Genomic DNA, 24,164 nt, shown 5'->3' with positions numbered 1-24,164 from the left:
TAAACATTGATGATAGAAGTTGACGATGACACAAAGAAATGGAAAGACATTCTGTGCTCATGGATTGGAAGAATGAATATTATTAAAATGTCTGTACTACCCAAAGCAATATACACATTTAATGCAATCCCTATCAAAATACCAAGAGCATTTTTCACACAACTAGTACAAAAAAATCCTGAAATTTATATGGAACCACAAAAAAACCCTCAAATAGAGCAATTTTGAAAAAGAAAAGTGAAGCTGGAGTTTTTACAATTCTAGACTTCAAGTTATATTACAAAGCTATAATAATAAAAACAGTATGGTACTAGAACAAAAATAGAAAAATAGATCAATGGAACAGAATAGAAAACCCAGAAGTAAACCCATAAGTATATGGCCAATTAACCTTGGACAAAATAGGAAAGAATATCCAATGGGAAAAACACAGTCTCTTCAACAAATGGTGTTGGAAAAATTGGTCAACTACATTCAAAAGAATAAGACTGGGGCACCTGGTTGGCTGAGTTGGTTAAGTGTCCAACTCTTGATTTGGTTTCAGGTAATCTCACAGTTGGGAGATCAAGCCCTGTGTCAGGCTCCATGCTGAGGGTGGAGCCTGCTTAAGGTTCTCTCTCTCACACATGCTCTCTCTCTCTCTCTCCTTTTCTCCCTCTTCCCCTTCCCCACTTTCACTCTCTCTCTCTCTCTCAATTAAAAATAAATAATATTAAACAATGGATTAAAGACTTAAATGTGAGATATGAAACCATAAAAAAATCCTAGAAGAGAGCACAGGCAGTAATGTCTCTGACATCAGTCAGAGCAACATTTTTCTAGATATATATCTCCTGAGGCAAGGGAATCAAAAGCAAAAATAAACTATTGGGACTACATCAAAATAAAACTTGTGCACAGCAAAGGAAACATTCAACAAAATTAAAAGCCTATCTCCTAAAAGGGAGAAGATACTTGCAAATGACATATCTGATAGAGGGTTAGTATCCAAAATATATAAAGAACTGATACAACTCAACATCCAAACAAACAAACAATCCAATTAAAAAATCTGCAGAATACATGAACAGATATTTCTTCAAAGAAGACATCCAGATGGCCAACAGACACATGAGAAGATGCTCAACATCACTTATCAGGGAAATTCAAATCAAAACTACGATGAGTTACCACCTCACCCCTATCAGAATGACTAAAATAAAAAAAAAAAACACAAGAAACAACAGGTGTTGGTGAGAATGTAGAGAAAAAGAAACCCTCTTGCACTGTTGGTGGGAATGCAGACTGGTGCAGCCACTGTGGAAAAGTATGGAGGGTCTTGAAAAAGTTAAAATTATCTACCCTATGATCCAGTATCACAGTACTGGATATTTACCCCAAAATTCCAAAAACACTAATTCAAAGGGATATATGCACCCCTACATTTACAACAGCATTATTTACAATAGCCAATATATGGAAGCAGCTCAAGTGTCCATCAACAGATGAATGGATAAGGAATATATGGGGTGTATATATATACCATAGGCACACACACACACACACTCACACACACACACACTAGAATATTATTCACCCATGAAAAACGAAAGGTTGCCATTTGCAGAGACATGGATCAAGCTAAAGGATATAAAATCTAGGAGAAAGAAAAATACAATATGATTTCACTCATATGTGAAATTTAAGAAAAAAACAACAAATGAGCAACAGGAAAAAAAGAGAAACAAACCAGGAATCAGACTCTTACCTGCAGAGAACAAATTGATGGTTACTAGAGGGGAGGTGGGTGGGTGGATAGGTTAAATAGACGATGGGGGTTAAGAAGTGTACTTGTTGTGATGAACACTGGGTGATGTATGGAATTGTTGAATCACTATACTGTACACCTGAAACTAATATAACGCTCTATGAGAACTATCTGAATTAAAATAGAAACTTGAAAAAATAAACAATCCAGTGCCATAATTTTATTGCCATAGTATTTTCACTTTTGTCATGGCCAGTGTCCCATCAATACCCTTCTTTTATAGAATTTCATACTATTCCTACTTATTTTCTCTATACGAGTGTTTACAGTTTGTCTACTTCCCAAATAATTCCTTTATTTCTATTATTAAATTTTCAATCAATTTAGGAAAGATTGATATTGTTATTTTAATATTCTACATAAGGACAGGATCTGTTTTTTTTTTTTTCATTTCTCCAAAACTTCTTTGTAATTCTCAGTACCCTTTTCTTCCTCTCCATTTTTCCTGTGCTCATAGCAAGATGGATTCTGGATATACTCTGAGTACTGTAACAACCACCTGGACGCCTGCATGGAACTCTCCAAACTGATGAAGGACAGCCGCTACCAGCACTTCTTTGAGGCTTGTCGCCTCTTGCAGCAGATGATCGACATTGCTATTGATGGATTCCTTTTGACTCCAGTGCAGAAGATCTGCAAGTATCCCTTACAACTGGCTGAGCTCCTCAAGTATACCGCCCAGGACCATAGGTAAAGGATAGAGGGAAGCAGGAGTTAGGGAGATCCTTGTCTACATGTTGGTCTTTATTAAGAATATATGTCTTTTAGCCATTTCTGAGTTTCTGTTAGCTTATCTGCACAATGGAATGATGATTTTTTTTTTTTTTGCTTTCCTCAAAGGGTTGTGTGTGTAAAGCAAGGGAACACTTATGAGAGTTTCTTATAAAGCTGTAAAACAGTATACACACACACACACACACACACACACAAAAAAAAAAAAAAAACAGTATGCATCATCATTACTACACAACTTAGACCCTGCCTTCAGGGAGCTCAACTGGATCCTTAGTTCTGAGTTTAGCCAAGTGAATCAATCCAGATGGAATGATTGCTCAACTATTTATTCCACTTTGTTTGATAGATTCAATATCCTAATAACAGCCTACATAACTTGTTCTCACCTTAGATTTCTTCTGCGTAGCTATATCCCTGCTAATCTTTAGTCCTTTCCACCCTCCTCTGCATCATCCAAACTGTACCTTCCCCTTAGACCCAGAGCATGACTGGGGGAAAATAAACTTGAGTCTTCTCCTGAAGTATTTGTTTTTGTTTTGTCTTTTTTTGTTTTGTTTTTTGTTTACAATTTTTCAGTATTTGCAAGAAAACCAAACCCAAAATGACCAAAAAGCTTATCTCTCTCTCTCTGACTGGAAATGACCTACCAGCAAATGAACCTACCAGTAAGGTATATGCTGAGAGTCATCTCCAACAATGAGTGAACCACCCCCCACCCTCACATGCTTTACTTTATGAGCTAAAGCCCTCAGCCTTGTTATAACCTGCCTTTAATTAGTATTAAATTCCTGACCTTAGACTTATTAATTCAGCTCTCTTCCTGACTGAACCCTCCAAGAAGAAAAATGACCTTTGTCCAATTTCCCTTAGCTTTCTAATTCTCAGTAGACCCACTTTCTATTTTTCTACTTCCTACTTTCATTTGGCTCCATTGCCTGGTTTCCTTGGAGCTGACTCCAGACGTAGTTGCATAAAGCCACGGATATTGGCTAGTTGGTTTTGTTTATGTTAATCTCAAAGCCAATCCCTTGGTTCATTCTTAAGCTGATGTTGTTTGTTTAGCAAATCATGGGTCATGCGCATCAATAGCTCTGGAGCCTTGGACAAATTTCAAACTCGAATCTAAATGTGGTAGCACTAGACTCTCCCTTTGTGTGTGAATACCACCAGTGTAGCTCTGCCTGCCATGCTGTGTTGGCTATGAGGGAGGCAGGTTGTGAAGGACCTCACAAAAGAGGACTCTGTTCCCTCCTCCCTAAGTCTGTTTATTACCTGGGGATTGGTGGGCATCATCATTAGACATGAAATTTGGAAGGGCTAAATGTTATTTTAAAATGCTTACTACAGACCATTGCCAGAATGGAGTCCCACGTTTTCTAAGGATACAGTTTCTTGTGAGAGCTAATAGGACACTGAAGAACTCCCACTAAAATTATTACATTTAAAAAATAAAAATGGAAAATATGTATGGCACCTGAAATGTAAAGGCCCTTAAAGGAAGGTCTTCTAGTCAGATTTTCTCATTTTATGGCTGGAAGGACTGAGGCCCAGAGAACAAATATGTGTGGCAAGGCAGGGACGCAAAGTGTGGACAGTGGTCTCAGAACTTAGCGTTGTAAAGAGCCCTCCAGATAATTTTCATGCCCAAGAAGGTTTATAAACCATTGAACTAGCTAGTCTGGAAGGTCTCTTGCAGTTCTACCAGCCCATGATGTCATGAGCCTAAATGACCTCCACAGTTATACTTCATGGTGCTAAGTGACCAGAAGCAATCACTATTGTACTTAAATCTCAGAGGAGCAACCGGGATATTCAAAGAGTGTTTCTCAAATGTTTTTATATTACAGCTCATTTCTCACCTACTCCTGAGTATCTATTTCATGGAATATAGCAGGAGGTTCTAAAAATCATACTTGTGGATTGATGATATTAATAGATAAATTATATGTTGCATAATTGTTTTTAAGAGCCCCAGAAAGACATTTTCAAAGCATAGCCAAAAGCTATGTAAGTTTATTAAGCCAAAGTAACCACAGGCCCTTATTTGTTTTAGTGGGGTCTAGTAAGATAGGATATCTGCAAGGGACTTGCTATCCCTGTGCTCCTTCACCTTGTGACAAGAACCCCTGTCTCAAGGCCGTCTTTCCCTCTGGGTCCCTGGCCCCCTCTTTTTCTATGTACTGGGTTCCAGAGTGCTGATAGAGTGGCTCAGGCATTGGCAGGGCACATGAATCAATGTCCTCCTTCAGAGTGATCTGTTGGGCCCAGCATTACTCCCCAGGCCAGGGGCCACCTCTTTTGGCAGATTATCAGGAAGCTGTATTGAGATGACAGCTCCTGCAATGCATGTCAGAGTAGCTTGGATTTGAAGTGAATTAGAGGCTGCTTCCAGCTTGAAGGCTTAGTCAGATAGGTATTCAGATAAGGAGGTCTGAAATTCAGGCAGTCAGAGTGGCCTCTAAGGGATAAGATTCGATGGATGGATAGTAATAAGTAGATAATAATACTGCCTTTGTTTTCAGAAGGGTGATGTGTCCCCATTCAGCCATCCAACCTTCCTTAAGCTGACAGGAAGGAAGACTGTATATAACAGGGAGGTTAGCTGACATATCTGGAACAAGACAATCTTGGTTCAGTAGATCTTATCAAGGAGCTGGGCCCAGACCTTTTCTGAAGGCCTGGGGGCTCTGAGAAGGGTTCAGGCAAGACCACAACTATTCACTTCTTTTCTCACCCACTCCTAAAGCTAGTGGAGCAGGTTAAAAATGGGGACATATCCCCCTCTAACCATTGTAAGAAAGACAGCCAGCTAAATATGGCAAAGGTTGACTGACAGTATGGCAGAGTGACAGTAATGAATCCATGGCTAGGTAGTACATGGAGTCAGAGGTAATAGGCATTCTCATACCACTGCTGTCCAATGGAACTTTCTACAATAATGTAAATGTTTTATACCTGTTCTGTCCAATGTAGTAGCCACTGGCCATGCATGGCTATTGAGTACTGAGAAATGTAGGTGGTTCAACTGAAGTACTAATATTTGATTATATTTAATTTTAAATAAATGTGGCTATAGGATACCATATTGGACATAAAGCTTTATGTTTTACCTCCCCAAAAGTGGCTTAAGTCATTTTCCTGATGCCTCAAACCAGAAGGAGGAATAGCATGGGAGACATTAAATGGGCCCAAAGTACAGGGGTACTTATTTATGTCAGCATCTTCTACACTGCAGCTGCCCTTTCTGTTATCACCCTATTCTGTTTCCAAATGGCAAGCTCAGGTAGTCTTTCCAGGGAGAAATTTTAATAGTCATACAGAGTCCAATAGATTGCCCATAGGCTGGAGCAAGTAACTGTAAAAGGATGAAATATAACAGGAACAAATGTAAGGTTTTATAATTGGGTCTAAGAAAGTAAGAAGGAGATGTAGAGTTAAAGGACAGACCTAGAGAGATTCAGCTTATAGATAGCATATTAAAATTTTTTTTAATGTTTATTTATTCTTGAGAGAGAGGGGGACGTGGAGGGGCAGAGAGAGAGGGAGACACAGAATCTGAAGCAGGCTCCAGGCTCTGAGCTGTCAGTACAGAGCCAGACATGGGGCTTGAACTCATGAATTGCAAGATCATGACTTTGGTTGGTCGGTAAGATTGGATGCTTAACCAACTAATCCACCCAGGTGCCCCAAGACAGCATATTTTAACGTTTATTTTTATTTTTGGGACAGAGAGAGACAGAGCATGAACGGGGGAGGGGCAGAGAGAGAGGGAGACACAGAATCGGAAACAGGCTCCAGGCTCTGAGCCATCAGCCCAGAGCCTGACGCGGGGCTCGAACTCCCGGACCGCGAGATCGTGACCTGGCTGAAGTCGGACGCTTAACCGACTGCGCCACCCAGGCGCCCCAAGACAGCATATTTTAAAAGACTTAGGAAGCATTAGTCAACCATAAGTTCAATATAAGTCAGCAGTAGGACCCAGAAGAAAAACTGATAATAGCTAACATTTATTAAGGCTCAGAATAAGGGTTTGTTGTTGTTGTTTTTGTTGTTGTTGTTGTTTTAACAAAGTTGTCTTGAGGCAGAATAAACTGATTAGGAGGTGTAGTGACTATCTGGTCACTGGAGGTAATAAAATGAAGTAGCATTTGAAGACTATGGTCTGGTAGGTGTTCAGAGGACACATGGAGGCCAGCTAAGAGGAGGTGCTGCATAATGTCTGCCTTAGCAGTTAGAATTACCTTCCCTGTGCCTATGATTGGTCAACCATCTTACACTTCAATGATTTAGGAAAGAAAAAGTTACTGGGTATCTTTTTTTCCCCTCCTTTCTTCTTTCAAATTGGTGCTGGGACAGTGAGCAGATTAATGACCACAAAATATGTTCAGCTTTTTTTTTTTAAGTAAAGGTTAGTTAAGAGTGATTCATAACTCATCCTCTTGCCCTCTCAATCTATTAAAGCTCCACCAAATGACTGGGATATCATTTTCAATCTGCCTTTCACAGGAGCCATTTGATTGGAAATCAGATCAGACAAGCAGAGAAAACTGGGCAGGGTGGTATAACTTTCAACAAGTAGGCCATCCACAGTCCCAGGAAACTGGGCCTAAAGGTTTCACTTTGATTTGTATTAATAATACTGCTACTTTTACTATAAACCAAGAGTAAAACAATTTATACAGACGACTAAACCTTCAACAAACACTACTATAATTATCCCCATTTCACATATGAGGAAACTGAGTCATTGAGAGAGTTGTGAGAATTGACAAAGGCCATAGCATTTGAGCCCAAAGAGTCTGGCTCTGGAGTCTATTCTTAACCACTATGCTACATCCTATCATTATATCATACTAGAAGAAAAGAGTGGATATTATTTCACAGTGACTTTTGGCAGAGTTCCCTAGAAATAAGTGATAGAAAGTATGGTAAAGTTCTGGACCATGCCATGAATAAGGCTGCTTTCTTGATTCTTGGCTGGTTATATAGACTGGACACAAAAATAATGCTCTAAAAAAAGATAGGGGTCTATTTCGCTTTCATATAAAAAAAGTCTACAGGTAGGCAGTCCATGACTGCTATGGTGCTCTATGGTCATCAGAAACTTGGGTTCCTCCCAACTTTCTGTTATCATATCCCTAGGAGAAGGAACCTTGTCTCTATGGTCCAAGATGGCTGCTAGAACATCAACCATCACATCTGCATTCCAAGCATCAGGATTGAGAAAGGGCCAAAGAAGGGTATGCTATCTTCCTTAAAGGAGGTTTCTGAAAATTTCTGCCCAAAATTTCTATTTACATATCACTGGACTAGTTACATAATCACCCCTTACTATAAGAAATATAGGAAATATAATCTTTTACTCCATGTGGCATGGGTTCCATCTGAAAATCAGGGCTCTGTTACTAAGAAGAGAGGAATGGACTTTAGGGTTGGTACCCAACAGTTGGTTCTCTAGCAAATTGTTTTACCAAACTTGTACTTTTGTGTCTTCACAGTGACTACAGGTATGTGGCAGCTGCTCTGGCTGTCATGAGAAACGTGACTCAGCAGATCAATGAGCGCAAGAGGCGTTTGGAGAATATCGACAAGATTGCCCAGTGGCAGGCATCTGTCCTAGACTGGGAGGTAGGATCCTTATCAACAGGGGCATTTTAGAGTCTGAATAGCTCATCTAGAACATCACATCGTAGCCACAGATGGATGAAAAGAAATTAAATATGAAGAGCAGCAGAAAGGATTTAGATTAGAGCCAAGGAAAAACTTTCTACTACTGAGAAGTGTTGTGTACTTCAATGGCTTTATAAGAAGGTTGGAGAAATCTTTGAGACAACACTTCATTAATAAATGAAAGGTTCATCTCTTTGGATGTTGCCAGGAAATAATTGGATTGACTCAATAGACTTTCAAGCCTCTTTCCAGCCCTGGAGTTTTATCACCACCAGATAAAAACTTGGATAAGTAGTATGTTCTAATTCACTCCCAGACACAGACTATAAGGTTGGTTCTCTGGTGCAGGTCAATCAACATACTTCTTTTTCTATTGGTGAGATTACCTCATCCTGACACATTTTACAAGGTCTACCCAAGCTTGCACACTTGAAGTCAAGGTTCTCACTCCTGCACTATTGACAGACCAAATTATCTTTTTTATCATCTGCTTATAAAAATAATTCCTGAAAGCCTTCCATTTCGTTAGAAACAGCCACTTCTCTGAACTCAGAAAGTCTTCAGTGGCTGAAGTCACTAAAGCCTTCATTTCTAGATATTCATTTGCAGAGGATATATACAACCTAACAAATAAATGGAGATTTTTTCTTCTGTAATGTCACTGCTCTGTTGAGGTTCTTGGGTTTCTGTTCAATAGAAACAGAGCTGTGAATTATAAGGACTCACAGGTATGTGTCTTGAGTATACCATTTAGTGTTTGTCTCTTTTGCCCACCAAGGGAACTGGGGTAATGACATTTTACATTTATCTCTCAGACCCAAGTTGTGAAATCTGACAGTCCACAGGCTAACATAACCAAGATGAGAGAGGCTGGAAATGCTACCAAGGAGGGGTCAGCAATATTAAGCTTCATAGTCACAGTGTACAAGTTGAGCCAGTTCCCTGTTCCACTTGCCTCAACTGAGGTATAATTTCCTGTGATTGAGAGGTAGTAGCTCCCTAAAATTTCAAGAGGTTTAGCATATTCTAAAGAGATTAAGTAAGCATCAGCCCTGCAAACAGCTATTTTACCACAGTCTAGAAAAAAAATCTTTCCTTTATTCTTCTACCTCTGATCCTTTTTTCAAAAGTGTATTTATTTATTTTGAGAGAGACAAAGACAGTGTGAGTGGGGAAGGGTCAGAGAGAGAGGGAGACAGAAAATCCCAAGCAGGATTCCCACTGCCCATGCAGAACCCGATGTGGGGCTTGAACCCATGAAACTGTGAGATCATGACCTGAGCTGAAACCAAATCGAATCTTTAACTGACTGAGCCACTCAGGTGCCCCACCTCTGATCCTTCTTAATGTAGATGGCTGGAAAACACCACAATTCTGAGCATTGGGCATATTTTTTTAGTCTTATTTGAAAGATAAATCTATTTGAAGAATCTTTATGTCCCCATAAAGAGTAGAAAATAGTAGTGATTGCTTGAGATGAAGATAAAGGAATGAACCTATATAAAGAAACAATTGCTCCTAAGAGGAAACCAGCACTGGCCCAAACTTACTAGGGAATCATGGATCCTCCTTCCCTTGTATCTGGCTTACTTTGGCTAGTTGCCTGATCAGAGGCAGAGGGCTAGACCAAATGACCTCTAGCAAACACATCAACTCTAAGGCACACTGAAATTGTGGCTGGTTAGCAGCCCTCTTTCCCTCTACCCCTGCAGTGCTCTCTATGAGAGGAGGTTCTCAGAAGCAGTTGTCTCCATACTCACTGAAATATTTTCCTCTTCCCAATGTCTGGAATATATAATTCCTCCATATGCTCTGGGGCTCCAGTCTTGAAGCTGGAGCCATGGGGGACCAATAATAGGTTGAAATTCCTCCACCTATCTAGGAAGCCTCATTAATACCAAACTTGAAAGCACGGAGTATGATTTATTTTTTTTAAGATTTTTAAAAATCTACCTATCTATTTATTTTAGAGAGAGACAGAGTAGGGGAGGGGCACAGAGGGAGGCAGAGAGAGAATTTTAAGCAGGTTCCACACTCAGCGAGGAGCCTAACACAAGGCTCAATCTCACAACCCTGACATCACGATCTGAGCCAAAATCAAGAGTCAGTCGTTAAACTGACTGAGCCACCCAGGCATCCCTGAACTATGATTTAAAGACTCCACATCTAGGAAGGAATTTCATGTGTTTTTGTCTAGAAGTGGGGAGTGGGAAACAAAAAGGCAATTTTGAATAGGATTGATGGGATAATATTTACTCTCTGCCTCCTTTGTTAGCATGATTGATTGGTCCTATAAATCTCAACCAAGCCCATATGTACAACACTGACACCCTGTTGCTTGGTTGAATCCCTTCTTCACCTAATCTGGTAAGAAGAAAAATTCCTCATCGTTCCCTTTTCAGATTCTTGGGTCACTGTGGAACTCACTAGCTCCAGAGGAGTTGTCTTATAGGAAGCTTTTTCTGTAGTGAATCCTGATGGGTACATTTCAGAGGGCAAGCCTAAGGTTTCTGTCATGTTCATCATATTTAGTCTTCAAGACTTTTAGAATGTCTGTCATCAGGGCTTTTAGAGGGCTCCCCTCCCCATCAACAATTCTGGCCATGGCCATGCATATGTGCATGCATACACATGTACATACATACACACATGCCTTATAATGACGGTGTAAGTCTGAGACACCTATTCCTGACCAAGACCACACAGCAAGTCAGTGGCAAAGCTAAAATTTGATTCTGGTCTCCAGATTCACTCTCTAGTATTCTTTTCACTGTTGCACTATATACTCTTTCAACCTTCTGCTTCCCACAGCCCAGTTGCTTTCTCTTGTGACACTGAAAGGACTTATTTATGTGGTAAAGGGTCCATATCTAAGCAAGGCAGTAAGACTGCCTCATGGGGAAAATACAAAATCTTAGTATGACTAAAAGTGGATGAGTGCTGGAGGACCACCCTGAAAAGGCAATAGGACATGTCCACTCCATGGCTTGCTAGCTATTGACATAAGTGACCCAACCTCACTGGTTCCCTGATATAGTTTCTTTGTATGTGCTATCTGTCTAAACAGTTACACAAGCAAAGAGAGGTCCTGCCAAATTTCTGAGGGCTGCTGTGGATAAGCCTTGCAAATCAAGAAAATTAAGCAGTATTTTGCTATCTCCACCATTCCCTTGCCTCCCCCAGATGTTTGAACAAACAGGGTGGCTGCCAAAAGCATCCATATAATAATAACAGTTTAATTTGTCAAATTAAAAAGAAGAGTCATAAGGGAAATCTTCAAAGCTTAATGTCCTTTGAAGAGGAATTGGGAGATAGAGTGGAGGGCTGGCAGCAAACAGGCAATTGGTACCTACTCACTAAATCAGAATATCTGGCTAGACAATAGGAGGCTTTTTATTATATACAGACCTGAACGTGACTCAGCTTATTCCATAAATATTCTGGGTCTTTTTGATCAACTCTAGTTATCATCCTTGCTCCCTGCCAGCCTGTGAGGACTAGAGTTCATGAAGTACCCCCTGATTTTCCCTACCTCCCAGGGCTCCTAAAAAATAAATGGATGAGTGAAAGGATTACGCATATTCAATATCACTCATCATAAGGGAAATACAAATCAAAATAATGAGATACCACCTTGCACCTGTCAGAATGGCTAAAATTAACAACTCAGGAAACCACAGATGTTGGCAAGGATGAAGAGAACATTTTTGCACTGTTGGTGGGAATGCAAACTGGTGCAGCCACTCTGGAGAACAGTATGAAGAAGTCTCCTCAAAAATAAATAAATAAATAAATAAACAAACAAACATGGGTCTTCCTTACAACCTAGCAATTGCACTTGTAGGTATTTATCCAAAAGATATAAAAATGCTGATTTGAATGGGCACATGCACCCCAATGTTTATAGTAGCACTCTCAACAATAGCCAAATTATGGAAAGAACCCAAATGCCCATTGACTGATAAATGGATAAAGGAGATGTAGTATATATGTATGTATGTCTATGTCCATACACACACGCATGCGTACACACACACACACACACACACACACAATGAAATATTACTTGGCGATCAAAAAAGAATTAAATATTGTCATTTACATCAACGTGGATGGAGCTAGAATGTGGAATTTAAGAAACAAAAGAGATAAATATAAGGGAAGGGAAGGAAAATAAGATAAAAAGAGCGAGGGATGCAAACCATTAGAGACTCTTATATACAGAGAACAAACTGAGGATTGCTGGAGGGGTGTTGGGTAGGGGTATGGGGTAAATGGGTGATGGACATTAAAGAGGACACTTGTGTTGAGCACTGAGTGTTATATGTAAGAAATGAATCACTAAATTGTACTCCTGAAACCATTATTACACTATATGTTAACTAACTTGAATTTAAATAAAAATTGAAAGAAATTTTTTAAAAACCTACATAAAAAAAGTAAGTATCACCCATACCTCTAAGTAATAATCAATGTCTTAGAGCAGCTTAGGGGAGATGCAGGGAGAAGAACCTGTTTCCAAGGACTACAGTTTCAGGGAAATTTACATTTCTAATTTCTCTGATACTGATGTTTGTTGAACTGTCACATTGCTGCCCTTCCCACTCATTAGATCTACTTGAAGGGAGAAGAAACATATCCCTGACAGCTTCCTTTTAATCTTTTTCCCCCTGGAGATTTTTACCAAAAACCCAAATTTGCAGCTTATGTTTGGGAACTTAATTGTATATAATTGTTATGACACCCCTACCCTCACAGACTGCTTGTGTAATACACAAAGGCCTGTTCCAGTTTACCATTAGACAATTGAATCCAAAAAGTCAGAGGAAACAGAAAAACCCAATGTGATGGAAGTAGCAAAAACATCTATTTAAAAGCAAAGGTGGCTTGATGAGACACACTTCTAGGACCAGGAGATTAAGTGTGGAGCTGGCTGGATTTGTTTTTTCTCTGCCCTCCTGTCAATAGGCAGCATTGAAAATAAACTGTATGAAAAGTATGGAACTTCCCTTGTCCATTTTTCCCTGGATCTGCTCATGCCACAACCTCCCATCAGAACAATCAGCCTGTAACTATATGGGGTCTTGGCCGTTGGGCTATTGAGATGAATGAGATGTGGCCTTGGTTTTCCAGTGGAGAAAACATGTTCCAGACAGAGGGAATAGTATGTGCAAAATCCTAGTAGAATGGAATAAAACAGAATTTCCATGGTGGAGGCGGGAGTGGGAGGGGATTGCATTTTGGGGGACAAGGCAAAGTAATTTATAGTGCAAGTGAGGTAGAGGAAGCAAAGGGTGAGATTTGAACTCTGAAAGGGCCGTGTTCCTTATGTGATCTGATTTGTGCTTTCAAGCAGCCATGTGAAGTGAACCAAGTGGGAACTGTTGTATTATCCATTGTTCATTTCTGTATGAGAAAACATACAGAGTGTTTAAGTTACTTCTCAAGGGCACAGAATGAGTTGATGGCAATACTGGGCTCAGAACCCAAGTTTTTTGAGAGTCTCACTTCAGAAATCGTCCAACATAGCTGGTTCTTCCACTAAGGATTGCCATTCTACTGTGGTTTGGTGGATTAGAACATGGGCTTTGGAGGGATTCTGGTCTGGATTCTGCAACTTTGGGGAAATTACTCCCAATTTTTCTGACTTTGTTTTTTTGGGGGTGATAACAGTGCATTCCTTATTGGGTTGCTGTATTAATAAGAATATGTGTGACACAGGATATAAATCACACAATAATGGTCAAGATAATAGCTAGCATTTCTGTAGAACTTACAGTGTGAAGTGTACTTTCCTAAGCACTAATATATTAATTTACATAATCCTCACAACAGGCAAATGAGATTGATACTCTTATTACCCTAATTTTAATTTTTTAATATGAAATTTATTGTCAACTTGGTTTCCACACATCACCCAGTGCTCATCCCAATGGGTGCCCAACACTCAATACTCATCACACAACCTACCCTCCATCCTAGCCTCCATCAACCCTCAGTTTGTTCTCAGTTTTTAAGAACCTCTTATGTTTTGACTCCCTCCCTCTCTAATGTCTTTTTTCTTTCCCTTCCCCTCCCCATGGTCTTCTGTTAAGTTTCTCAGGATCCACATAAGAGTGAAACCATATGGTATCTGTCTTTCTATGTATGACATATTTCACTTAGCGGAACACTCGCCAGTTCCATCCACATTGCTACAAAAGGTCATATTACATTCTTTCTCATCACCACGTAGTATTCCATTGTGTATATAAACCACAACTTATTTATCCATTCATCAGTTGATGGACATTTAGGCTCTTTCCATAATTTGGCTATTGTTGAAAGTGCTGCTATAAACATTGGGGTAAAAGTACCCCTATGCATCAGCACTCCTATATCCCTTGGGTAAATTCCTAGCAGTGCTATTGCTGGGTCCTCATTTTTTGAGGAACCTCCACACTGTCTTCCAGAGCGGCTGCACCAGTTTGCATTCCCACCAACAGTGCAAGAGGGTTCCCGTTTCTCCACATCCTCGCCAGCATCTATACTCCCCTGAATTGTTCATTGTAGCCACTCTGACTGGAGTGAGGTGGTATCTGAGTGTGGTTTTGATTTGTAATTCCCTCATGAGGAGCGACGTTGAGCATCTTTTCATGTGCCTGTTGGCCATCTGGATGTCTTCTTTTTTTTAATTTTTTTATGTTTATTTCTGAGACAGAGAGAGACAAAGCATGAGTGGGGGAGGGGCAGAGAGACAGCGAGACACAGAATCAGAAGCAGGCTCCAGGCTCTGAGCTATCAGCACAGAGCCCAATGCGGGGCTCAAATTCACAAACTGTGAGATCATGACCTGAGCCGAAGACAGTCGCTCAACTGACTGAGTTACCCAGGCGCCCCTCTAGATGTCTTCTCTAGAGAAGTGTCTATTCATGTTTTCTGCCCATTTCTTCTCTCGATTATTTGCTTTTCAGGTGTGGAGTTTGGTGAGATCTTTATAGATTTTGGGTAATAGCCCTTTCTGCAATATGTCATTTGCAAATATCTTTTCCCATTCCATTGGTTGCCTTTTAGTTTTGTTGATTGTTTCCTTTGAAACAATGCTTTGACGTGCAGAAGCATTTTATCTTCATGAGGTCCCAATAGTTCATTTTTGCTTTTAATTCCCTTGCCTTTGGGGATGTGTCAAGTAAGAAATTGCTATGGCTGAGGTCACAGAGGTGTTTTCCTACTTTCTCCTCTAGGGTGTTGATGGTTTCCTGTCTCACATTCAGGTCCTTTATCCATTTTGAGTTTGTTTTTGTGAATGGTGTCAGAAAGTGGTCGAGTTTCATCCTTCTACATGTTGCTGTCCAGTTGTCCCAGCACCATTTGTTAAAGAGACTGTCTTTTTTCCACTGGATATTCTTTCCTGCTTTGTCAATGATTAGTTGGCTATAATTTTGTGGGTCTAGTTCTGGAGTCTATTCTATTCCATTGGTCTCTGTGTCTGTTTTTGTGCCAATACCATGCTGTCTTGATGATTACAGCTTTGTAGTGGAGGCTAAAGTCTGGGATTGTGATGCCTCCCGCTTTGGTCTTCTTCTTCAAAAGTACTTTGGCTATTCGTGGTCTTTTGTGGTTCCATACAAATTTTAGGATTGCTTGTTCTAGCTTTGAGAAGAATGCTGGTGCAATTTTGATTGGGATTGCATTGAATATGTAGATAACTTTGGGTAGTATTGACATTTTGACAATATTTATTCTTCCAATCCATGAGCACATAATGTTTTTCCATTTCTATATATCTTCTTCAATTTCCTTTATAAGATTTCTAGAGTTTTCATCATACAGATTTTTTACATCTTTGGTTAGGTTGATTCCTAGGTATTTTATGATTCTTGGTGCAATTGTGAATAGGATCAGTTTATTTGTGTTTCTGTTGCTTCATTATTAGTGTATAAGAATGCAACTGATTTCTGTACATTGATTTTGTATCCTGCGACTTTGCTGAATTCATCTATCAGTTCTAGCAGACTTTTGCTGGAGTCTATTGGGTTTTCCATGTATAATCTCATGTCATGTGCAAAAAGTGAAAGCTTGACTTCATCGGTGCCAATTTTGATGCATTGATTTCCTTTTGTTGTCTTATTGCTGACGCTAGAACTTCTAACACCGTGTTAAGCAACAGCGGTGAGAGTGGACATCCCTGTCGTTTTCCTGATGTCAGGGGAAAGCTCTCAGTTTTTCCCCGTTGAGGATGATATTTGCCTTGGGCTTTTCATAAATGGCTTTTATGATGTTGAAGTGTGTTCCTTCAATCCCGACTTTCTTGAGGGTTTTTATTAAGGTAGGATGATGGATTTTGTCAAATGCTTTTTCTGCATTGATTGAGAGGATCATATGGTTCCTTTCTTTTCTTTTATTAATGTGATGTATCACATTGATTGATTTGAGAATGTTGAACCAGCCCTGCAGCCCAGGACTAATTCCCCCTTGATCATGGTGAATAATACTTTTTATATGCTGTTGAATTCGAATTGCTCTTCTCTTGTTGAGAATTTTTGCATCCATATTCATCAGAGATACTGGCCTGTAGTTCTCTTTTACTGGGTCTCTGGTTTAGGATTCAAAGTAATGCTGGCTTCATAGAATAAGTCTGGAAGTTTTCCTTCCCTTTCTATTTTTTGGAACAGCTTGAGAATGATAGGTATTATCTCTGCTTTAAATGTCTGGTAGAATTCCCCAGGGAAGCCATCTGGTCCTGGACTCTTATTTGTTGGGAGAATTTTGATAACTGATTCAATTTCTTTGCTGGTTATGGGTCTGTTCAAGTGTTCTATTTCTTCCTGTTTGAGTTTTGGAAGAGTGTGGGTGCTTAGGAATTTGTCCATTTCTTCCAGGTTGTCAAGTGTGCTGGCATATAATCTTTCATAGTATTCCCTGATAACAAGGGAATAACTGGTAATAAGTAATAATTGGAAATAAGTCCTTTTTCATTCATGATTTTTCTATTTGGGTCCTCTCCCTTTTCTTTTTGAGAAGCCTGGCTAGAGGTTTATCAACTTTGTTTATTTTTTCAAAAAACCATCTCTTAGTTTCATTGATCTGCTCTACAGTTTGTTTTTTAGATTCTATATTTTTTTATTTCTGCTCTGATTTTTATTATCTCTCTTCTTCTGCTCAGTTTGGGGTGGCTTTGTTCTTCTGCTACTATTTCCTTTAGGTGTGCTGTTAGATTTTGTATTTGGGATTTTTCTTGTTTCTTGAGATAGGCCTCGATTGCAATGTATTTTCCTCTCAGGACTGCCATTGCTGCATCCCACAGCGTTTGGATTGTTGTCTTTTCATTTTCATTTGTTTCCATATATTTTTAATTTCTTACCTAATTGCCTGGTTGACCCATTCCTTCTTTAGTAGGGTGTTCTTTAACCTCCATGCTTTTGGAGGTTTTTCATACTTTTTCCTGTGGTTTATTTCAAATTTCATAGCATTGTTGTCTGAAAGTGTGCACGGTATGATCTCAATTCTTGTATACTTATGAAGGGCTGTTTGTGACCCAGTATGTGATCTATCTTGGAGAATGTTCCATGTGCACTCTAGAAGAAAGTATATTCTGTTGCTTTGGGATACAGAGTTCTGAATATATCTGTCAAGTACATCTGATGCAATGTATCATTCAGGGCCCTTGTTTCTTTATTGATCCTGTGTCTAGATGATCTATCCATTGTTGTAAGTGGAGTCTTAAAGTCCCCTGCAATTACCACATTCTTATCAATAAGGTTGCTTATGTTTGAGATTGTTTTATATATTTGGGGGCTCCCATATTTGGCACATAGATATGTATAATTGTTAGCTCTTCCTGATGGATAGTCCCTGTAATTTTTATATAATGCCCTTCTTCATCTCTTGTTACGGCCTTTAATTGAAAGTCTAGTTTCTCTGATATAAGTATGGCTACTCCAGCTTTCTTTCGACTTCCAGTAGCATGATAGATAGTTCTCCATCCCTCAGTTTCAATCTGACGGTGTCCTCAGCTCTAAAAAGAGTCTCTTGTGGAGAGAAAATAGATGGTTCTTTTTTTTTTTATCCATTCTGATACCCTATCTGTTTTGGTTGGAGCATTTAGTCCATTTACATTCAGTGTTATTATTGAAAGATATGGGTTTGGAGTCATTGTGATGTCTGTAGGTTTCATGCTTGTAGTGATGTCCCTGGTACTTTGCGGTCCTTGAAACATTTCACTCACAGAATTCCCCTTAGGATCTCTTGTAGGGCTGGTTTAATGGTGATGAATTCCTTCAGTTTTTGTTTGTTGGGAAGACCTTTATCTCTCATTCTATTCTGAATGACAGACTTGCTGGATAAAGGATTCTCGGCTGCATATTTTTTTTCTGTTCATCACATTGAAGATTTCCTGCCATTCCTTTCTGGCCTGCCAAGTTTCAGTAGATAAGTCTCCCACTAGTCTTATGGGTCTCCCTTTGTAGATTAGAGCGTGTTTATCCCTAGTTGCTTTCAGAATTTTCTCTGTATCCTTGTATTTTGCCAGTTTCACTATGATATGTCATGCAGAAGATCGATTCAAGTTACGTCTGAAGGGAGTTCTCTGTGTCTCTTGGATTTCAATGCCTTTTTCCTTTCCCAGATCAGGGAAGTTCACAGCTATGATTTGTTCAAATACTCCTTCAGCCCCTTTCTCTCTCGCTTCTTCTTCTGGAATTCCTATGATTCGGATATTGTTGCGTTTGCATCACTTAGTTCTGTAATTCTCCCCTCAGACTCCTGGACTTTTTTATCTCTCTTTTTCTCAGCTTCTTCTTTTTCCATAATTTTATCTTCTACTTCACCTATTCTCTCCTCTGCCTCTTCAATCCATGCTATGGCCACCTATGAATTATTTTGCACTTCATTTATAGCATTTTTTAGCTACTCATGACTATTTCTTAGTCCCTTGATCTCTGTAGCAATAGATTCTCTGCTGTTCTCTATGCTTTTTGCAAGCCCAGTGATTAATTTTATGACTATTATTATAAATTCTTGTTCTGTTATATTGCTTAAATCATTTTTGATCAATTTGTTAGCTGTCGGTACTTCCTGGAGTTTCTTTTGAGGAGAATTCTTCCATTTTGTCATTTTGGGTAGTCCTTGGGGTGTCTCCAAAATGCGGGGCACTCCCCCTGTACTGTCCAGAGTAACTTGTGTAGGTGGGTGGGGCCACAGTCAGACTGGATGTCTTTCCCCAGCCCACTGCTGAGGCCACAGTCAGAATGGTGTGTACCTTATCTTCCTGTCTCCCAGGGGCAGGACTCACTGTGGAGTGGTGTGGCCCCTCTTTGGGCTACTTTCACACTGCCAGGCTTGTGGTGATGCTTTGATGGGATCTGGGGTATTAGCCGGGGTTGATCTGCAAGGTGCGCAGTGGTGGGAAGGGCAGGCTTAGCTGGCTTTGCCTTAGGTGGTCCCCTTTCGGAGGGGCCCTGTAGCACTGGGAGGGAGGCAGATCCGTTGGAGGGATGGGTCCACAGAAGCACAGCTTTGAGTGTTTGCGCAGTGGGAGCAAGTTCCATGACAGGGATTGGGGTTTCAGCTGGGGGATGGAAGAGGGAGATGGTGCTTGCCAGTGCCTTTGTTCCCCACCGACGTGAGTTCTGTCTCCTGGGGCTCAACAACTCTCCCTCCCAGTGCACTCTCGCCCTCCCTGCTCTCCAAGAGCAGAGCCATTGACTTTTAACATTCCAGAGGTTAAGTCCTGCTGGCTGTCAGAACTCAAGGAGTCCAGGCCCTCTGCTTTTGCAAGCCAGACTCTGTGGCTCTGCCTTGCCGGGCGGGCTACCCCTCCACCACCCCAGCTCCCTCCTGCCAGTCCGTGTAGCATGCACTGCCTCTCCACCCTTCCTACCCTCTTCTGTGGGCCTCTTGTCTATGCTTGGCTCCAGAGAGTCCTTTCTGCTAGTCTTCTGGTGGTTTTCTGGGTTATTTAGACAGATGTGGGTGGAATCTAAGTGATCAGCAGGACAAGGTGAGCCCAGCATCTTCCTACGTCGCCATCTTCCGTGTTCTTTCATTTTAATTTTATTAATGTTTATTCATTTTTGAGAGCTTGAGAGAGAGCGTGAGTGGGGAAGGGCAGAGGGAGAGGGAGACATGGAATCTGAAGCAGGCTCCAGGCTCTGAGCTGTCAGCACAGAGTGTGACACAGGGCTTGAACCCACAGACCATGAGATCATGACCTGAGCTGAAGTCAGATATTTAACAGACTTGAGCCACCCAGGTGCCCCTGTTATTACCCTCATTTTAAGGATTAGGAAACTCAGTGTAGCACAGCCACATTGCGACCCTACCTTGGCACAATTTGACCCTTTATAGCATTGGAATTGGCTGGAATTGGCAGGACTTGGCTTCAGCCAGCACCAGTCTGGAGTTTCTGGTGCTCTTCTTTCCTCTTTCTTTGGAGACTGACCAAACCAGGAACAAGATGGACTTCTCTCTCCCTCTGGACTTACAGCCTTAGCAGTGTCAAGCTCCACTTGAAGCTCAATTAGTAATATTCTTTACATGTGTTTTATATCATTTTGATTGCATTTTTTGTAGAAATAAGGAAACCAACACACAGAGAGGATATGTGAGTTGCCTGGTATCAATCAGCTTGGTGAGCACAGGAGTATATTTCCCTTTCTCTCTCTCTCACTCTCTCTCTCTCTCCTGCCCTCGCTCCCTCCCTCTCTTCCTCTCTCCTTCCTTCCTCCCTCCCTTCCTTCCTTCCTTCCTTGTCTTTCTTTCCTTGTTCTTTCTTTCTTTCTTTCTTTCTTTCTTTCTTTCTTTCTTTCCTTTTTGTTTTTTTTTCTTGGTGGCATTATGTGTGGCAAGTTTCTTTCTTTCTTTCTTTCTTTCTTTCTTTCTTTCTCTTTCTTATTTTTTTTTCCTTAGTGGAATTATGTGTGGCAAGTACTTAAAAAAAGAACTAGAATGCTCCTGTCTGTTATGGTAGGTGGACAAGATGATATTGAGTGGTATCCTGGTCCGATCATCCTCAGTTTAGCAAGTGTAATTTTAAAATTCATCCTTCCATTTGCAATGATGTGGATGAAGCTATAATGTATTATGCTAAGTGAAATAAGTAAGTCAGAGAAGACAAATAACATATGATTTCTCTCCTATGTGGAATTTAAGAAACAAAACAGATGAACACATGGTGGTGGGGGGGAACAAACCATGAGGGACTTTTAAAGACAGAGAACAAACTGAGGATTGTTGGAAGGATGTGGGTGAGAGATGGGCTATATGGGTGATGGGTATCAACGAGGGCACTTATGATAAGCACTGGGTGTTGTATGTGATGAATCACTGAATTCTACCCCTGAAGCCAATATTGCACTATATGTTAACTAACTAGAATTTAAATAAAAATTTGAAAAAGGAAAAAGAAGTCATCCTGAAAAAAAATGTTATCTTGGCCAACTTTGTTTGGCACTGACCCATTTTTATAGCTTTTTTCATTTTATACATATTCAAAGTGGACTGTGGCACATCTTCTGGCCTGCCTCAGGGTGGGACCTGGCAGACTGGTACCACTCTCAGCTCCTTATCCACCCAACAGGAAATTCCTGCACAAATCCCTCACCCTGTGGGCTTCCTGTCCCAGAAGTTCTGTTAGTATGTGGGCCTCTCAAGGGTGAATGTTTACTTAAGTTCCAAGATACCCATGAAATAGAGTTTGGAATCACAGTACTATCTCTTACCTTTCTTTTTGAGGTTATATTATGAGAAAACATTTCCACTGAGCTCCCCTTTTCCTTCTCATCCCTTAGACTGAAAAAGTGGTATGCTCAAGAACACCATTTCCAGCTACCCCTCTCTTTGGCCTACTGCCATGCCTAGCCTATTTGTTCTGACTGTTTATGGGGGGATGCATGGGGTCTACTGTAACCTTGACTTGAAACTTTTGGGTACAAAGCTTACATCTTAGAATTAGAGTATCAGGGCTAGGGCCTTGGATATCATCCTCATGTAGCTCATTTAATATCTGGAAAAAACTGAAACCCAGAGAAAAGAAGGGACTGACTGGCTTAGATACATCATAATGTAGTGGAAAGAGTGAGCATACTTTCTGGAGCCACAGAATTGGGGTTGAGTTATGGGTCTCTAGCTAACAAGCTGGGTGACCTTAGCTGATCACCTGACATCTCTACCTTGGACTATAAAACGAGATTAAGAAATTCTCTCCCTCCCAGGGTTCTCTTGTGGCTTAGAAGGTTTAGAGTGAAGGTATGTAGCCCAATTTCTGATGCATATAGATGCTAATATTAATTCTCCTGAGTACTGGACCACTGGTCTTTTTCCTTATCTTCATACAAGTCCTAGAACACTCACCCCTATGCCCAGGGCTTTGCTGTGGTTTGCCTTGTATTCCATGAGTTCTGTGTACACCTGCATTAGTTTCCTCCACTGACTGTAAGCTCCTTGAGAATAGGGGACAAATCTGGCTTGGCATCTGACATATATCTCCACATACCTCTGAGCTAGCAGAGGTGCTGTAAAAAAGGGGCCTTGGAAACTCTGTAGAATTGAATTAGCTAGGAGTTAAGTGTCTTGGTACTTTTTTGTCTTACTACGTAGCAAGGAGGAAAAGTCATTTCAGGCTGTGAATAACAGACCAAAGAATTGTGTGATTGTAAAGTTTCCTATTTAATCGATATATTTTAGTGAACTGAGGGGAGAAGGAAAAAAAACAATTTTAAGACAGTGACTGTATTCTCTTTTTCTCCATTTATCACTGTTTCCTTCTTGGCCTCCCCTATCCCCTTTTACTCATTGGGGAAGCAGAGAAACTTCTGTTATGTGCTTAGGCTTATTCTTCAAGTACAAGAAAGAGACTAAGAGACTAGATCTGGCATGAAGGACTGGTATAGAAAGATAAATTCATAGAGAAAAGGGAGGAGGAGGAAAAGAGAGAGATAATATGAACCTCATGGAACCAGAATGAACCTTGGTGCCTGTAGTGCTAGAAAGCAGCTGCCATAGAGGGACTATATAGCAGTCCTGGGTGGTAGGGCTCATTTGGCCTCAGGATAAACAAAAGTATGGGTCTTTCCAACTCTGGGACTTCCCAGGGGACCTTCTCTCTATCCCTCTCTCCCATCAGGCCTTTTCTCTACTCCTACTGCCCTAGTCTATGCCCAGCCTTAGGTGCTTCCAGGCAGGTGACAGGGCCATCCCTCCTTCCTGGCTGCCTCTCACTATCACATGTTCTTCCCAGGGTGAGGACATCCTAGACAGGAGCTCGGAGCTGATCTACACTGGGGAGATGGCCTGGATCTACCAGCCCTATGGCCGCAACCAGCAGCGGGTCTTCTTTCTGTTTGACCACCAGATGGTCCTCTGCAAGAAGGTAACCCCAACCCCTTCTTTCCTGAAGGAGATGGTCACCTCGGGAGCATAAGCCCCTCCCTCTCCATTATCCCCAGCTCCCAATGAAGTGGCCATTATAGTAGGTGGGGAAAGACATCAGTGGTTTCTAATTTTGTGACCGCTTCTTTAACTTTTGCTGTTTTCCCTCTTTGTCAATTTCCTTTTTAAAAATCTAGAATAAGACTTTGTTTTCTATCTTCTTGTCTTCCATGATGGCTGTCTCTGCTCCTCTGCATCTCATTGTCCTGTTAGTTTAGTTATGCATGTGTTTTGTTATTTTCTTCCTTAGATGATTATACTGGAAGTTAATTTGGTGCTTTGGGGATTTTTGTTTCCTTTTTTTTTCCTTTCAATTTACTTTTTTTCTGAGGAGGGGAGGAGATCTCCTTTCCTCTCTCTTCAGGCATCCTCTAATGTTCCTACAGCCTGAAGTTGGCCTGAACAGCTTTTCCCCTTGTATTCTTTGTTTTTAATTATACCATCCTGGACATACTCTGTTGTCCTCTGTGTCATAATTACTAGTTATTTATGTTGGTTTAATTGTATTCTGGAAGGATCAGGAATTACATAGAGTATGATAACG

The 24,164-nt window shown here is 40.6% G+C and overlaps 1 protein-coding gene across 4 annotated transcripts in view; it reads left to right on the top strand.

The window, feature by feature from the left end:
• ARHGEF9 (Cdc42 guanine nucleotide exchange factor 9) overlaps nucleotides 1-24,164 on the top strand; it is a 199,690-nt gene that overhangs the window by 149,277 nt on the left and 26,249 nt on the right. For all 4 annotated transcript variants that reach the window (XM_030305957.1, XM_030305952.1, XM_030305955.1 and 1 more), the window contains 3 exons: nucleotides 2,265-2,497; nucleotides 8,041-8,170; nucleotides 23,430-23,561. In XM_030305957.1, coding sequence (XP_030161817.1) covers nucleotides 2,265-2,497; nucleotides 8,041-8,170; nucleotides 23,430-23,561 — 495 coding nt within the window. The remainder of the gene's footprint in view (nucleotides 1-2,264; nucleotides 2,498-8,040; nucleotides 8,171-23,429; nucleotides 23,562-24,164) is intronic.

Source organism: Lynx canadensis, chromosome X (genome assembly GCF_007474595.2).
Source record: "Lynx canadensis isolate LIC74 chromosome X, mLynCan4.pri.v2, whole genome shotgun sequence".
NCBI lineage: Eukaryota > Metazoa > Chordata > Mammalia > Carnivora > Felidae > Lynx > Lynx canadensis.
Note: the sequence above shows the minus strand (reverse complement) of the source record. Positions and strands in the feature narration are given on the sequence as shown.